General features: G+C 44.7%; 2 protein-coding genes across 6 annotated transcripts in view; one reads left to right on the top strand and one right to left on the bottom strand.

Annotated features, from left to right (window-relative positions):
- The window catches only part of PKIG (cAMP-dependent protein kinase inhibitor gamma), an 89,037-nt gene that overhangs the window by 8,974 nt on the left and 63,206 nt on the right, over window positions 1-16,857 (bottom strand). The window lies entirely within an intron of this gene.
- ADA (adenosine deaminase) overlaps window positions 1-16,857 on the top strand; it is a 65,507-nt gene that overhangs the window by 45,185 nt on the left and 3,465 nt on the right. Inside the window, exon 12 of one of the 2 annotated variants that reach the window (XM_012467245.3) lies at window positions 9,820-10,206. The exons of the other annotated variant lie outside the window; for it this stretch is intronic. Within the exon in view, the coding sequence (XP_012322668.1) occupies window positions 9,820-9,827 (8 nt within the window). The 3' untranslated portion in view covers window positions 9,828-10,206. Of the gene's footprint in view, window positions 1-9,819; window positions 10,207-16,857 lie in introns of those variants that run through there. 2 annotated transcript variants of the gene reach the window in all.

Raw genomic sequence — 16,857 nt, 5'->3', positions numbered from 1 at the left:
AGCTGAAACCTAATCCTGGTAGCTGAGCCAACAGGCTCTGGCTGTGCCATTCCCTGATTCTCCCCCAACACCTGGTGAACAGCAGGTGCTCCATGCACACTCGCTGGATTTCACTCTCAGGCCTCTGAAGGAAAGGGAGTTTGTATCTATCCATCTTCTCCCCCGCTGCCCGCCCCCTCTCTGTGGGAAGGAGAAGCAGTTCCTTCTTGGGAGTGGTGAGAAAGGCCTCCATGCCCTGTGGAGGGCTGTGCAGGTGTTCTTGTCCTAGGAACTGACACCACGGGATGGAGTTACAGGCTCCATCTGAAAGGCCAGCTTCCAGCTGGAATGTCTCCTGGGGCTTTGATCTCACACTTGCCGTCTGATGTTACAAGCTGCCCAGTGCAGGACATGGCCCTCAGGACACGGAGACAGCAAGTGCCACACTCAAAGCCCAATCCTAGAAAACATCAACTGGGCCAACATCCTCCGGCTACCCTATCCCCTCAGGGAACAGCAATTCCGAAGACGGGTCTGGGGAGCTCTCCAATCCAAAGCAGAAACACATAATTTCACTTTTCTCCCACATTTGTATTTGTCACTCACCCTCTCATCTTTAAAGTCAACAGCAGGCCGGACGCAGTGGCTCAGGCCTATAATCCTAGCACTTTGGGAGGCCAAGGCGGGTGGATCACAAGGTCAGAAGATTGAGACCATCCTGGCCAACATGGTGAAACCCCGTCTCTATTAAAAATATTTTAAAAATTAGCTGGGCGTGACGGCGCGTGCCTGTAGTCCCAGCTACTTGGGAGGCTGAGGCAGAACTGCTTGAACCTAGGAGGCAGAGGTTACCGTGAGCTGAGATTGCACCATTGCATTCTAGCCTGGGCAACAAGAGCAAAACTCTGACTCAAAGAAATAAAAATTTTAAAAATAATAACAAAGTCAACAGTAAATGGGGAAATAAAGAATCCTGAGAGTTGGAAAGCATGTCAGAAAATGGTCATTCTCATGTGTAAACCGCTAGGACCTCCTCCGGCAGTGACTTGACAGTGTGTATCCAGAAACCTCAACCTTTTTCATATCTTTGAGCTACTAAATCAGTTTACAATAATCTATTCTAAGAAAATAATCCAAGATGTCCATGAAGATAAAGTGTACAAAGATGTTCATCACAGTATTATTATTTTTTTTGAGACAGGGTCTCGCTGTCACCCAGGCTGGAGGGTAGTACTACAATCATGGCTCACTGCAGTCTCAACCTCCTGGGCTCAAGCCATCCTGTTGCCTCAGCCTCCTGGGTAGCTGGGACTATACCATGCCTAATTTTTTTTTTTTTAGGGATGGGAATCTCATTATGTTAACCAAGTGATCCTCCTGCCTTGGACTTCCAAAGTTTTGGTATTACAGCCTGGAGTCACTACGTCCAGCCCACAGTATTACTTATAATAGCAGGAAACTAAAGACACCAAAATGAGTTCCTAAATGGACATGTCAAATGTCCTAAATGGACAATGGAGAATTATTAATATATACATATTTAATTTCTATCTAAATGAAATACCATTCAGGCATGAAAATTACATTTGTGAACATTTTTTAAAGACATGAGAAAATGTTCACATATCGTTAAATGAAAAAGAATCTGATATAATTACCTACATTAATATTTTTATAAGATTTTTAAATCAGCTATATTTTCTTTATAGTGAACACATTCACTTTATCTTAAAGTTAGATTATGTGTTGTGTGTGGTCTAAAATTCAAAAGGTACAAAAGGACAGAGATAAGAGCATAGTCTCCTTCCCATCCTATCCAGACACGCTCCCCAAGGCAAGCATACTCTGGTGTCCTTCCAGAGAAAATCTACACAATATACATGTTCCCTCTTTTTCTCCTTCCCTTCCTTTTTCCTTTATTTAAAATAAAATTTTGTTTTCCATCTTGCCTTTTTTTCATTTAAAAATATGTCTTGGCTTTGGGAGGCTGAGGCAGGTGGATTGCTTGAGGTCAGGAGTTGAGACCAGCCTGGCCAACATGGTGAAACCCCATCTCTACTAAAAATACAAAAATTACCTGGTGTAGTGCACGCCTGTAGTCCCAGCTATTCAGGAGGCTGAGGAAGGAGAATCACTTGAACCTGGGAGGCAGAGGCTGCAGTGAGCTGAGATGACAACACTGCACTCCAGCCTGGGTGACAAAGTGAGACTCTTTCAAAAAATATATATATGTACATATGCCTTGGAAACAACTGTAGATCACTCTGAAGCCACTACAGCACTGATTACATCAAGACACTGAAAACAAACCCAAAGTAATAACTAAATTGTTCCTTTTATTGTCCACACGATATTCTGTTGTCCCACCGCTGTAGATTGATTTAATTACTTCCCTATTGATGGGCCTGAAGGTTGTTTCCATAAATGTGTAATTGCCACCTCATAGGACTTTTTTATTATAGTAGGTATTGCAAAATTCTTCCCACAGAAGTTAGTTCCTGTCTCTCAGTCCGTTTTGTGCTGCTACAACAAAATGAGTCTGAGTAATTTCTAAAGAACAGAAATTTGTTTCACACAGTTCTGGAGGCTGCGAAGTCCAAGATCAAGGTGCCAGCCTGTGGTGAGGCCTGCTCTCTGCTTCCAAGGCAGCACCTTGAACACTGTGTCCACATAGGGCAAATGGCAGAAAGGCAAAAAGGGTCAAACTCACTCTCTCAAGCCCTTTTATTTATTTATTTGAGATGGAGTCTCACTCTGTCGCCCACGCTGGAATGCAGTGGGCATGGCCTCGGCTCACTGCAACCTCCTCCTCCCGACTTCAAGCAATTCTCCTGCCTCAGCCTCCCAAGTAGCTGGAATTACAGGCTTGCTAATGTTTGTATTTTTAGGAGAGACGAGGTTTCACGATGTTGGACAGGCTGGTCTTAAAATTTCTGACCTCAGGTGATCCGGCTGCCTCGGCCTCCCAAAAGTGCTGGGATTACAGGCATGAGCCATGGTGCCTGGCCTCCAGCTCTTTTATAAAGGCACCTAATCCCATTCACAAGGAAGGTACCCTCATGATCGAATCACCTCTTAAACACCCTACCTTTTAACATTATCACATTGGCATTTTGGAGGGAACACATTCGAACTATAGCAATTCCCAGTAGGTTTATGAGATGAGCACTTTGTTTCACCAGAGTCTTCTTGATGCTGTTTTGTTCCTAATCTAAAAGGTGATTTTAAAAATAGTGCCCCATTGTTTTAGTTCCTACTGCTCCTAGGAGTGAACCTGAGCCTCTTCCCACATGCATCTCTTTTTCTGTTTACTGTTTCTTCAAATCCCTTTGCCCATCTCTAATGGATTTTAGGTCTTTTTCTTATTGATTTGTAGGAGCTCTTAATATATTAAGGCAATTAGTCTTTTGTCTAGTTAGTAGTTACTAGTATTTTTTACTTGTCATTTGTACTTTGACTTTAACACTTCTCCACACACACATTTTTTATATTCATTAGTAAAATTAATCTGCATTTTATTTTATGGTTTGTGGGCTTTGGAATACAATTAGAAATGTCTTCCCCACTCTAAGATTAGTAAAGAAACCCCCTTGTTTATTTCTGGTACTTGGTTTTTTGAGACAGCCTCGTTCTGTCACCCATGCTGGAGTGCAGTGGTGTCAGCTTAGCTCACTGCAACCTTGAACTTCTGGGTTCAGGGATCCTCCTAACTTAGCTTCCTGAGTAGCTGGGACTACAGGTGCATGCCAATATGCCCAGATAATTTTTTTTTAAGAGATGGGGTCTCACTATGTTGCCCAGGCTGGTCTTCATCTCCTCAGCTCAAGTGATACTCCTGCCCGAGCCTCCCAAAATGCTGGGATTACAGGTGTAAGCCACCATGCCTGGCCTCTAGTACTTTTATGGCTTCACTTTTCATATTTAAATCTTTGATTGATCTAGAATTTATTTGTAATAAGCTATGAGTTACAGAGCCACCTTCATTTTTTCTACCTATCTCAAATCATTTCTGGAGTAATCCATCATTTCCTCACTGATTTGAAAAGCCATCATTGTTACATACGTGAGGGTCTGTTTCTGAATCTTTGAATCTCTTCAACTGATCTATCTACTCATGTACTAGTAACATGTTTTCTATTACTTTAGCTTTAAATTTAAAAAAATAACTGTAGGTTTCCTTCTCATGGCTCAAATCTTTTTTGACTTTAGATTTTTTTTTTTCTGGCTGTTTCTGCTAGTCTGTTTTCTTATGAGTTTAATAGTCATTTATCTCTAGAAGAACTTTTGGGTTAAAAGAAAAAAAGTAGTCATTTAACTTGTCCCCCAAATTCTCTCGTATTTATCAGGACTGCACTAAATGTATACAGTAATATCTGGTACCTGAATATAGATGGAAATCACATTTTTATGATACTGAGTCTTTTTTCTTTCACAATTCCTCTCCTATGAGGTCAGGCACTCAGACTTCCCTTTTGCTCCTCCGTGTACTCCAAAGGGCTGACCCAATGCCTGGCATGTGCTGGTGCTTGACTCTTACTACGGAATGAATGATGAATTACTGCATGAGTTCTACTTCTGATGTGCAAAGTTAAGTGCCTTCCATGTATTCTCTCATGTAACCCTAAACACAATGAACAGGCACTATTCTAATCCTCATTTTAGAAATGAGGAAACTGAGGCTTAGGCAATACAGCAACTGCCTTCAACGTCTTAGAATGCTCTTTTACATTCTCCTAGTACAACACCTTGACTACTTTTATACCCCCTTAATTCCATCCTTTACTCTCTTCTGTTTCCTCTAATTGTTCTACACGTCTCATCCTCTCTCATGACATCATCTTCCATTCATTTCAATGTCGATCCTCTCACTGCTGAGCTGCAGACATCTGGCTGAACCCACCCGGAGGATATGAACAGAATTATGCTCTCCCTCCTCCAGGACTCTCTCTCATTCATTCATTCTCTTAATCAACAGCCACCTCCATAATCAATTATGCAAGTCAAAAGCCTATTACCCTTAACACATGCCTGACTTCTTCCTCTCTTTAAAAAGGTATCCTGTACCTTAAAGCTCAATTACCCAGGTTCATTTATTTTCTCTCTTCAGTACTTCAGGTCCATCTTCCCATTTTCTCCATGCAATAATTATGGCCTCAGTTAGGCTTCATCATCTCTATTCGGTCTATTTCCAACCTTCCCCAATTGGTTTTTCTGCCTCCAGTCTTCTCACTTATTCCTCGCCTCGCCCCACCCCCACCCCCACCCCCAATTCATCCTCAAGCTCTCCGTCCTTTACTTCAAGGGGGACATTCCCAAACATCAGTTGCCTCATCCTCACACCCAGCTTAGAAACCTTCAATTATTAAAAAAAAAAAAATCAGGCAGATCCATTTATGTATACTTACATGGAAGGATGTTCTCAATAAATGATTACTAATATGCCCTAACACACGGGTCTACAATCTTTTCTCTATTGAGTTCTGAGTCTTTACAATAGCCCATGACCTATCTCCAACAGGGAGACAGCTTTAATTCACTCAGGACTGTCACAACTTTTCAATTAATGAAAAGTTGTAGAATCTAACTGGAAGACATCCCAGAGCTCATCTAGACAAGTCTCTCATCAACGGCTGCAGAAACTGAGGCTCAGAAAAGGAAAGGGTCTTGTCCAGGGTTCTTGATCTAGCGGTCCTAACTCCTAGTCCAGGGCTCTCGTGGCCACATCACACTGCCCCCTTGGGAGTCCCTGATGACATTACAAGTCTCTGAGGGGAATGGGTGGCAGGGTAGAAGGCATCTAGGGTGCTCATCCAGCCCAGCTGTGCTGTTAACCAGCTCTGAGGCCGTGCACAACTCCCCTCACCTCAGCAAAGCAGGGCTAACAGTCACACCCTGCAACTCAGGGGGCTGCTGTGAAGATTCAATAAGATGATGCAGAAAGTATACTGAGTGATGTGGAATGTAAATGGCATGAAATTAATAAATTATTCGTATGGTTCATTTGTGGGCTGAGTTAGTAAAACCTGCCTTTGGACATTTCATTCAGCTCCTCTGTTTTTACTCTGTTTAATGGTGCTACCGAAGATTAAAACTTCCTTCTTTGGTGCTTTACAGTGTTGAATGGTAAGAATATAAATTCCACAGAAGTGGTGACCCTGGCTGGTGTGTTTACTGTTATGTCCAGAAGGCCCTGCATATACTTGAAGCTCAATGAATAGTTGATGAATGAGTGAATAATAGAAGATGTTCTAGATTACAGGGAAGAATGAGGAAAGAATGTGCGGCCCTGCATCGTAACAGTGGCTGAAGATCTGGTTCAACACCCAGGCAGCAGGGTGACCCCTGATGAGTCCCCTTTTCTCTCTCAGCTTCCTTTCCCACCATCTGAATAATGAAGGTTGAAATATCATCTCCAAGTCTTCCAGTCTTTTTTTTTTTTTTTTTTGAGACAGTGTCTCACTGTGTCGCCCAGACTGGAGTGCATGGCACAATCTCCACTCACTGCAACCTCCGCCTCCCCGGTTGAAGTGATTCTCCTGCCTCAGTCTCCCAAGTAGCTGGGATTACAGGCATGTGCCACTACACCCAGCTAATTTTTTTTTTTTTTGTAGTTTTAATAGAGATGGATTTCACCATGTTGGCCAGGCTAATCTTGAACTCCTGACCTCAAGTGATCCACCTGCCTCCGCCTCCCAAAGTGTTGGGATTACAGGCATAAGCCACTGCATCCAGCCTCCAAGTCTTCCAGTCCTGATATTTCATTTGTTCACTCAATGTACTGAGCACCTTCTATATGCCAGACACTGTGCCAGGCACAGGGTATACACTGGAAACTAAAAAAGATAGTTACGATGTGTAAAAAGAAAAAGGCACTGAACAAGTAAATGAATCTATCATCACAGATTATGATACGTGCTATGGGAGAAGAGGAGAAGGTTCTCTGCATGTGGATCATTCAGTTAATGATGATCAGGAAAGGCCTCTTTGAGGAGGTGGTTTTTGCTGAAATCTGCAGAAAAGTTGGATAGAGAGTGACCCAGAGAGCCAACAGGCAATCTGAGTCTAAAAACAATCTAGAATCTCCTAGCTCAGCCTGAGACCTATGGGGTGCTAAAGAACGAAGCTCTTTCTTTTCCTCATCCTCAGGAGGTTTTGGTGTCTTGTGGGATCTGAATGACTGCCAGACATTTGATTGACCTTGAATGCCCAGGACAAAGGGTGAAGCCCTTATACTCTGTCCCCAGACCTTTTGGGGCCCTCGGGTCAGAGATTATGGTGCCTGCAGGTGCTTGCTCAGGGCATTTCCCCACAGGAAGCCACTTCTCCCCTGGGTTTTTAATACTCCCCCCAGCTTTGTAAACTGAAGAGGCCCCAGGCTCTGCCAAGAGCTACATGGTCTGTTCCAAGTCTGCAGCTATTAGTCCTCATTGCTCAGGCAGATTCCATTACAAGCTCCAAATTGTTTTCCAAATATACTACAAAGGTCATTTCCTGTTTTTTTTTTCTTTTTAAAAAATTCAGTATTTGCAGAGACCATACAAAAAGCAAACAGACTTTTGCAGAAAACACAAAGCATAGAAGTGGGACTTGGTCTCATGGGAGAAGTTTTATCAGGGGTGGGCAAAATATTCTCTAAGGCTTCTCTGAGGGAAGAAAGGGCCATGGAAACAGAAATGTCAGGGCCTACTGAACTGGCATTCATCAAATTCCAAGGGTAGCAGCTTCTCTCTGTGATGGAAAGCCAGAAAAGAGAGACACTGAGGCCAACAGAAAACTCAGGGCCCCAAATTGAGACCATTCCAAGAACCTGGGAAAGGACAGGGCTGCTGGTTCTAGCCATGTGTCACCTGCCTGGGGCTGGCTGTAAAGCCCTACCCAGTGCCTTAGGGGCACATCCAGCACAGGGTCACCAGAGAGGAGCCTGTCGCCTGCCTGGGCAAGTGCCTGCTGCCATTCGAAGAGTGGCCCTGGGTGAGGCTTTGTTTGGAGGCAGAGAGGCAAGGCCCTGGCCTCTGCACCTGCAAGGCCTAGACCCAAGCAAGCCTGGATGCAGTGGTAGGGAGGGAAGGGCAGGGTGCTGGAGTCAAACAAGGTCCTGAGCGACTTCCATGCTGCCTTTCCCCAGGTCCACCTTTTTGTCCTCCTCTTTCAACTCATTTCTTCTAGGACCACTCCCCTCATGGGACTTCCAGACACCACACCCTCTGGGCCTTTCTCCAACCACTCTGCACAGCCACCCCCTCCTGCTGGGACTTTTATTTTAGGATGCTAGTCTCTTCTGTTTGCTCCCTAAGGGCTCTTATCTGTTCCCTGAAATAATCTATGGCTGGTGACCCCCAAAGAGCCCCAGCCCTCTCTTAAGAGCTCTAGATTTGTGACTCAGCCTATTGAGCATGTCATTTGGCTATCCCACCAGCACTGCAAGCTTCAGATGTCAAGCCACCAGCGTGCTTGCCCTGGCCTTCCCAGCTCAGCAAGGGCACTGCCATCTGCCCAGCTGGAAACCTGGGACTATCCTTGACCTCCTTTCTCCTTCACCACCCATGGACAATTTTTCACCAAGTCCTGTCATTTCTTTATTTTTTTCTTAAAAAAATTTTTTGTTTTTGTTTTTTGTTTTAGAGATAGGGTCTCACTATGCTGCTCAGGCTAGTCTTAAATTCCTGGCCTTTAGCAATCCTCCCACCTTGGCCTTGCAAAGAGCTGGCATTATAGGCATGAGCAACAGTGCCCAGCCTGGTCCTTTTGTTTCTACCTGCAAAACAGAGCTTGACTCTGCTGACCTCTCTCCTCCACATGTACCACTCAGGGTCCAGGATGTCTCCCTGGGACCCTCAGCAGAGCCCCTGACCAGAGTCCTATGTCCCTCTCACCCCTAGCCCAAGGTCTGTTTTCTATATGGCAGCCAGGGTAATGTTCTCAAAATGGAAATTGGGTCATTGGAATTTCCCTGCTTGGTTCAACCTTTGATGCTTTTGTTTCACATCTAGTGAAGTCCACATTCCTGATGCCAGGCCCTGAAGTCCTGCATGGATCTGGCTCTGCCTGCCTCTGCAAATGAGGCTTTGTCTCATTTCTGCTCTCTTCTTGGTCCATTTTGCTCTGGTCACACTGGGCCTCTCTTTAAATCCTCAAATCTCATTTAATTCCTGACCTCAAAGCCTTTACTAGACTATTTCCTCTGTGTACAACATTCTCTGTCACTTGCTCTCTATAGAGCCTCTGAAGTGGATAAGCGGATTCCTGGCCTTGGTTTTTCAAACATTCCTCCTCTAGGACCTGACATGGGGCTTCTGTAGGGCACAAAGCCTCCTGAGTTCCTCCGCCCCCACCTACTGTGTGTCAGAAAAGCCCGGCAGAGCTGGCCGGAGGCTAACGTGATGGGGTGGACACCACGAGAACTTCAGAGTCTTAGCTGCTGTCCCTTCAGTGGCACATGGTGCTGGGCACCTCACCTGACTGCAGGTGCCCCTTCTATAAAATGGGAGGGCTCACACCTGTCTAAAAAGGTAGCTGTGGGGATTAACTAGAGCCAACAGTTCGTTCTTACTGCATGCCAGACTGTGCTAAGCATCTAACAAGCATTATCTCATTTAATTTTATAGCAACTCTATGACACAGAAAGTATCATTATCCCATAGCATAAAAGAGGCAGCTGAAAGTCAGAGAGGTTAAGGGGCTTGCCCAAGGACATATACCCAAGGAGTGTGGAGCAGGATGGAGCCTGTGCTACTGGGTTATAAAGAAGGGGAATGAATTAGTATCATGCCTGGCATGTAGGATGGGTTTACTGAAAAGTACTCATTCCCTTTTCTGACCACCTTTTTCCCCTGCCCCCAGCTTCATAGTAAGGCATTTCTGAAGGAAGGACAAGAAAGAAAGCAAGTCCCTGGAAAACATTCTACAAGGCTGTCTACAACATACACCCAGATGCATTTCACCCATGCTTAAGCAAACTTCTGTTATGAATATTCAGCTGGAAATACAAACCTTCAGAATCTTTTCAGTGATGTTGGGCTGATTCTCTTAATTCTACCACCACATTCTACTCTTTGGTATCTAACTTCATAGCAATAGTAAAAATAATTATTTTGGGGTATGAATGTTTTAAACTTTTACCTCCTCAGCAGTTATATCCTACTGGCAGGGCGGCGTTACTGCTTCACATAGGGCCAGGACTAGGGACTGGAACTGTTACACCAACTATCTTTAACCCATGAAAGTCTGTGCTTCCATGGAGGTCTTTGGAAAGCAGCAGAACAGTCCAGCTGCGTCACTGCTTGGTGCCGGGCATGCTGGGTCCTCCTCGGGCCTCCTGCTGTGTCTGTATTATCAAACAGCAAGGCTTCCAGAGATTGGCAGTCCCCATCCTACTGTGAGGGGAGGGGCAGGAAGGGAAAGTGAGATCACTTCTTAGCAGGCCTGCCAAAGGCCCAGGGGCTGGGCCACAATCCAAGTCTGCCCATGCCAGGCTGGGTGCCTCTGGACAAGGCTCTTCCCCCTCAAACCTCAGGAGTCTCAAGTGTGGAATGAAGGGGTAAACTGGGTATCTCTGGTGGTGGTTCTGAAACATGTTTGCAAATTACCTGACATTCCTCCTCTCAGGAAATGGAGATTAATTTCAATTTCCCCAAATGAGCTGCCCTTAGTGACCTCTAACAAATAGGATGTAACAGAAATGATGTTGTGTGACCTCCAAGATGAGGCTATAAAGAGTTATACAGCTTTCACCTGGCTCTCTCTGGGGACACCTGCCTCCAGAGCTTTGAGCTGCATATGGGAACTCTGAGGTGACCATGCCATGAGGAAGCCCAAACAGGCCCTATGAAGTGACCACAGGGGACAGTCCTGAGACAGCCAGGAAAGAGCAGCAGCCCGCCAGCCTCCAGTGGTGCTGGCCCCAAACTACTCCAGTTCTAGCCACTGTCTAAACTGCAACTGCATAAAAGATCCAAGCCAGAACTGCCAAGCCAAGCTATTCCCAATTCCTGACCCACAGAAACCACGAGATATAATAGACTATTGCTGTTGTTTTAAACCACTGAGTAACAGGGGTGACGGATTACACAGGAGTGGATAACTGAAGCAATCTCTAATGTTACTTCTAGCTCTGGGGTAAGGGAAGTAAGAGCCTTCTAGCTCTGAAGGAAGGGCAGGAAAGCAAGGAAGTCCCTAGAAAACTGCCGCTTCCTTCACAGTAGGATGGAGACTGCCACTCTCTGGGAACCTGCTGTGTAGCTGAGCCTCAGCAAGTCTGGATCATACATCCACAGCAGGAGGCCCGGGGAGGACCCAGCATGCCTGGCACCAATGAGTGATCCAGCTGAACTGTTCTGCTGCTTTGCAGAGACCATGAAAGCACAGACTTTCATGGGTTAAAGAGAGTTTGTGTCAATATAGTTCCTCTAGAATTCTATAAAATGCATTCCCAAAATACACTGTGGAAAATGAAAAGAAGCAAGATATTATCTCTACAGTATTCATTCATTACCTCAGAAAAATTTGATCCCTCAGTGTATACCAGGCTTGGGACTAGATGCCATAGATACAAAAACAGGAAGAAAGCATGTGCCCCTGAGGGAAGTCCATGGTCTAGTTAGGGAGCTCAATTTGTAAACCCCTAATTCTTAACCAGTGGTAGTAGAAGGGCACATCACAATTACCAGAATCACTAGAGGCCAGTTTCTAATGGTAATGCTAATAAGGCCAGGTGGGGGGGATCTGGTGGGGGGTTATTATTATTCTAATAATTCTGGGTATGGGGACCTGGTAGGGAATTATTATTATTCTAGTAAGGCTGGGTAGGGTAACCAACCGGGTGGGGGATATTAATATTATTCTAATAATGCTGGGTGGGGGGACCTGGTGGAAGATTATTATTATTCTAATAATGCCAGGTAGGGGGACCAGGTGGGGGATTATTATTATTCTAAGAATGCCTGGTCGGGGGACCAGGGGTGTGCTCTCTAGCTAATGTTCACTGTTCTCATCAGCTGCTGTTACTGATGGTTGGGTATCACAGCCCACAACACATGATGAGAAAGAGGAGGTTAGAAACCACTTCTGTATATACATCTAAATATGCCAGGCAGAGGGCACAGCATGCCAAGAGGCAAGGGGAGCCTGGTGCCCAGAAAGACCAATAAGAGGCCATGGGGCTGGGGAGCAGTGAGGGGGAGAGGAGGTGAGTGGGCTGACAGTCACTGGGGCCTTTCAGGGTCTTCAGGGGCAAGAGCAGACTTTGAATTTTGCTCTGACTTTGATTTTACCCTTAATATGTTAATGCTTCCCTTCCATGCCAATATTCAGAGGCTTCTCACTAGTGTAGGGTGAGTGAAGCCCTCAGGCAGTGAGAGAGTCCCTTCACTCACTGCTCAGACACTGCACTGTGTGTCCACAGCCACTGCCAGGGATGGCTGGAGCCCTGCTATCTCCAGCTTCAGGAGGGATGTCCTCCCATCCTTCCTGCCTCCTGACAGAAGTAGGGTTCAGAACCCAGAACATGGCACGCAAGTAAATACTGGTTGAACAACAACCTCCCTTGGAACCTGGAAGAGCAACATGTGTGCAAGCCAGGGCCCATCACCACTTGAGCAGAGTGTGTCATCATACCTTTGAACTACATGAACATCATTTACACAAGGTTCCTAAGCCCTTGGTTTTCAGTATTCCAGCCCTCCATCCCCCACCTCCAGATACTGGGTCTTCATGGGAATGCCAGCCCCCGGTGAACAGTCCTGTGGAACTCCTAGTGGCCTGGGGCATAGACCCCTTAGCCTGAGCGCCTCTTCCCCTTCCCTGACCCACCAGAAGAGATGAAGTTTCCTTATCTGCCACCTGCAGCGCGTTGACTTCTTTCTAATAATGACTGCACTCAAAATTCATTCAACAGTCATTCAACAAATACATATAGAAATGTCCTGTGAGCCAGGCACAATGCTGATATGGTTCAGCATCAGTTGATGAATCAGCTGGAATGGCAGATAATGAAGCATTATCTGCCATTCCAACTGATTCCAAGAGGGCAGGTACCCTGCCTTTCTTGTTTGTCACCGTATCTTATAAATATAGCACAGCTCCTGACATACAGGTTTTAATCATTCAGTGACTAAATAACATCTGAGTCCTGGCTCCTGACCAAATAAATAATAACAATGGTAATAGTAAAACAAAACAAAAATGTATTTAAAATTAATTTATTTAAAATTTAATAAAATAAAAAAATGGCTACCACTTGCAGGGTGAATACACTATGTTCAAACATGTTGACATGTTTAGGGTGCTGAGCGTGCATTTTCGTGATTGCACTGGGGGCATCACACAGGACAGTTGTACTTTTATGGCATAAAAAGTACTTGGGGCATCCCAAAGGACCGCTGTACATTTATAGTTATAATTGTGAACTTCAGCAATATTTGGTACTGTATCGCAGTTCACACCTAAGCAGAACAACAGAGGCCTGGTGTGGTCTCCCAGGATTCTGGCATCTTGAGAGGCTAGTGCCCAAGGGAGCACACTGGCCCACAACACTCTGGGTTCTCTCTAGACCAGTGCTCTTAAACTTTAAGAATCACAGACATATTTGAGAGTTTGAGGAAAGCTACAGATACTCTGCCCAGAAAAGTATATACTCTCTGTGTGTGTGTAACCATGCCTATGATTACAGGGGGTTCTTAAATCCCTAACACCTACCTATAAGCCCCTGGTCAAAAACCCCAGCTCTAGACTTCACATGACCCTGCATTCTTAAGGTTCGGAGGCTCTGGACCTCGACTCTCCAAGCACAGCTGAAACAGAAGCCTTCCTAAAATGGCCTTAGCCAGAAAACTAGTCCTGGGAGCTGAATGCAGCATCCTAGTCACTGCAAACATCTGCAACCAGGGGATTCCCAGGAGCCCTGAGTCAGAACCAGGTCACAAGATGGCTGGCTTGGAAAGTTGCTATGGCAAGGCCCTGAAGCCTTGCTGATAAGCAGCCGAACAGTTCCAACCTCAAGGCAGCTTTCCTCCGGATGAGACCCTTGCTATGACAACAGTGAAAAGGACTCTTAGGAGAGGTGCTGGAGGCAGAGTAGGCCAAAAGAAGGAATTCAAAGGAGCTGGAAATCCCCCAGACTCCCAAGACTACTAGGACCTGAAGAAATAAAGGCTGGATTTTCTGCTCCAATTGCAAGGAGACAGAGCTGAAAGGTGGTGATAGGGGAGGGAATGGGGTAGGCAAGTAAGCTATGGATCAGAGCCTGTACGAATCGGGGCCCCACCAATTGCTAGCTGTGTAATGCTGAACAAATCACTTAACATCTCTGAGCCTCAGTTTCTTCTTTTGTAAAACAGAGATACCAACCCCCAACCCTTAGGGTTGTTGTGAAATTAAAGGAAATTCATGCATAATTTTTTGAGTCCTTTCCTCCTAAGAACCTGAAAAAGTAAGGAATGAAGGAAATACAGGATGATCGTTGAGAGCTCACTCTAGTCTCAGACGAAACTTGTTAGGCAAAATTCCTGACTTCTCTGAACCTCAGGTTCTTCATATGTAAAACAGGGACAATGATACTTTCCTTGTAAGGTTCTACTGGATTAGAAGGGATGGATGTATAATGCCTGGCTCACATGACGAGATGCTCAATAAAAGGTGGTGGTTACTATTATCAGAAAAGCAAAGCTAAATTCAAGAAGTCGTTTTGGTGTAGCTGAAAAATAGAAGATGTGGAACTAAAAAAAGCTCAAGTGAAATCTTGGTTATGCAACTTTCTAGCTCTGGTACATTGGCCAAATGATGTAATCTAGTCTCAAAAAGCCTCAGTTTCCTCCTTGGTAAAACATGGATAATAACAGAAGCTACCTAATTAGACACTGGATGTAAAGGTTTAGCCCAGCATTGGCACAAGAGCACTCATCCATATGCTATAAACCATATTCTTTGGGCTTACACACAGCTTAGGGTATGACTGATGGCTTCCTGTGACCTAGGCAGATTTCTTTAAATTTTTTTTCAGTTTTATTAAGTTATAAATGACAAATAAAAATTTTATATATTCACACTGTGACATGACTACCACAATCGAGCTAATTAACATATCTACCACCTCACACAGTTACTTTTCGTGGTGAGAATACTTAAGATCTACTCTCTTAGCAAATTTCGAGTATACAATACCATATTGTTAAGTATCATCACCATGCTGTACATTAGGTCTCCAAAATGTATTTATCTTAGAACTGCAAGTTTGTACCCTCCATTTCCCCAAAATCCCTTCTACTCTCTCTGAGTTCAACTCTTTTAGATTCCACATATAACTGAGATCCTGTAGTAGTATTTGTCCTTCTGTATCTGCCTTATTTAACTTAGCATAATGTCCTACAGGTTCCACCATGTTCTTGCAAATGTCAGGATTTTCTTTTTTTTGAAAGATAAAAAAAAATTTTATTTTTTTTTTATTGCATTTTAGGTTTTGGGGTACATATGAAGAACATGCAAGATTGTTGCATAGGTGCACACGTGGCAGTGTGACTTGCTGCCTTCCTCCCCTTCACCTATATGTGGCATTTCTCCCCATGCTATCCCTCCCCAACCTCCCACCCCCCGCTGTCCCTCCCCTATTTCCCCCCAACAGACCCCAGTGTGTAGTGCTCCCCTCCCTGTGTCCATGTGTTCCCATTGTTCAACACCCGCCTATGAGTGAGAACATGCGGTGTTTGATTTTGTGTTCCTGTGTCAGTTTGCTGAGAATGATGGCTTCCAGGTTCATCCATGTCCCTACAAAGGACGCGAACTCATCGTTCTTGATGGCTACATAATATTCTATGGTGTATGTGTGCCACATTTTCCCTGTCCAGTCTATCATTGATGGGCATTTGGGTTGGTTCCAGGTCTTTGCTATTGTAAACTGTGCTGCTATGAACATTCGTGTGCATGTGTCTTTATAGTAGAACGATTTATAATCCTTTGGATATATACCCAGTAATGGGATTGCTGAGGATTTTCTTTTTTAAGGCTGAATAATATTCCTCCCTCTCTCTCTCTCTCTCTCTCTCTCTGTGTGTGTGTGTGTGTGTGTTGTGTGTGTTGATTACTATAGCATTATAATTTTTTTTTTTTGAGACATGATCTCACTCTGTCAGCCAGGCTGGAGTACAGTGGCATGATCATGGCTCACTGCAGGCTTGATGAGATGCTTGGGCTCAAGTGATCCTCCCACCTTGGCTTCCTGAGTAGCTGGGACTACCAGTGCACACCACCATGCCCAGCTAATTTTTGGATTTTTTTTTTATATAGAAACAGGGTTTCGTCATGTTGCCCAGGTTGGTCTCGAACTCCTGAGCTTAAGCAATCCTCCTGCCTCAGCCTTCCAAAGAGCTGGGATTACAAGTGTGAGCCACCACATCCAGCCTACAATATTATTTGAAATCAGGTTGTGTGTTACCTCCAACTTAGTTTTTCTTGCTCAAGACTGCCTTAGTTATTTGATGTCTTTCGTGGTTCCATTTTAAGATTATTTGTTCTACTTCTGTAAGCAATGCCATTGGAATTTTGATAGGAATGGAATTAATCCTGTAGATCGCTTTGGGTAGTATGGACATTTTAACAATATTGATTCTACTGGGCAGATTCTCTAAATGGTTTGGTGTGGACACAGACAGCCTCAATTCTTTCCAAAACTGGGCATTAGAGATCTTGTTCAGCCAGGCAGGATTCTCACTTTTACTCTCTCCACTGGCTTCACTGGCTCCTCTAAAGGGGTTTTCCTCATGGCCAGGAGATAGGGAGTGACTTCAGTGTCCATGGCAAACCAGATGAGGCGGTGGCCTTCTGGTAGAAGGAATAACTATGCTTCCCGGGATGCATGGCCTGCCTTCCTTGCTGAGGTGCAAAGGACAC

The sequence above is a fragment of the Aotus nancymaae genome, unplaced genomic scaffold (genome assembly GCF_030222135.1).
Source record: "Aotus nancymaae isolate 86718 unplaced genomic scaffold, 86718_ANA_hifiasm-v0.15.2.pri h1tg000029l, whole genome shotgun sequence".
In the NCBI taxonomy this organism is placed as follows: domain Eukaryota; kingdom Metazoa; phylum Chordata; class Mammalia; order Primates; family Aotidae; genus Aotus; species Aotus nancymaae.
This window is presented reverse-complemented; position numbering and strand designations above follow the sequence as displayed.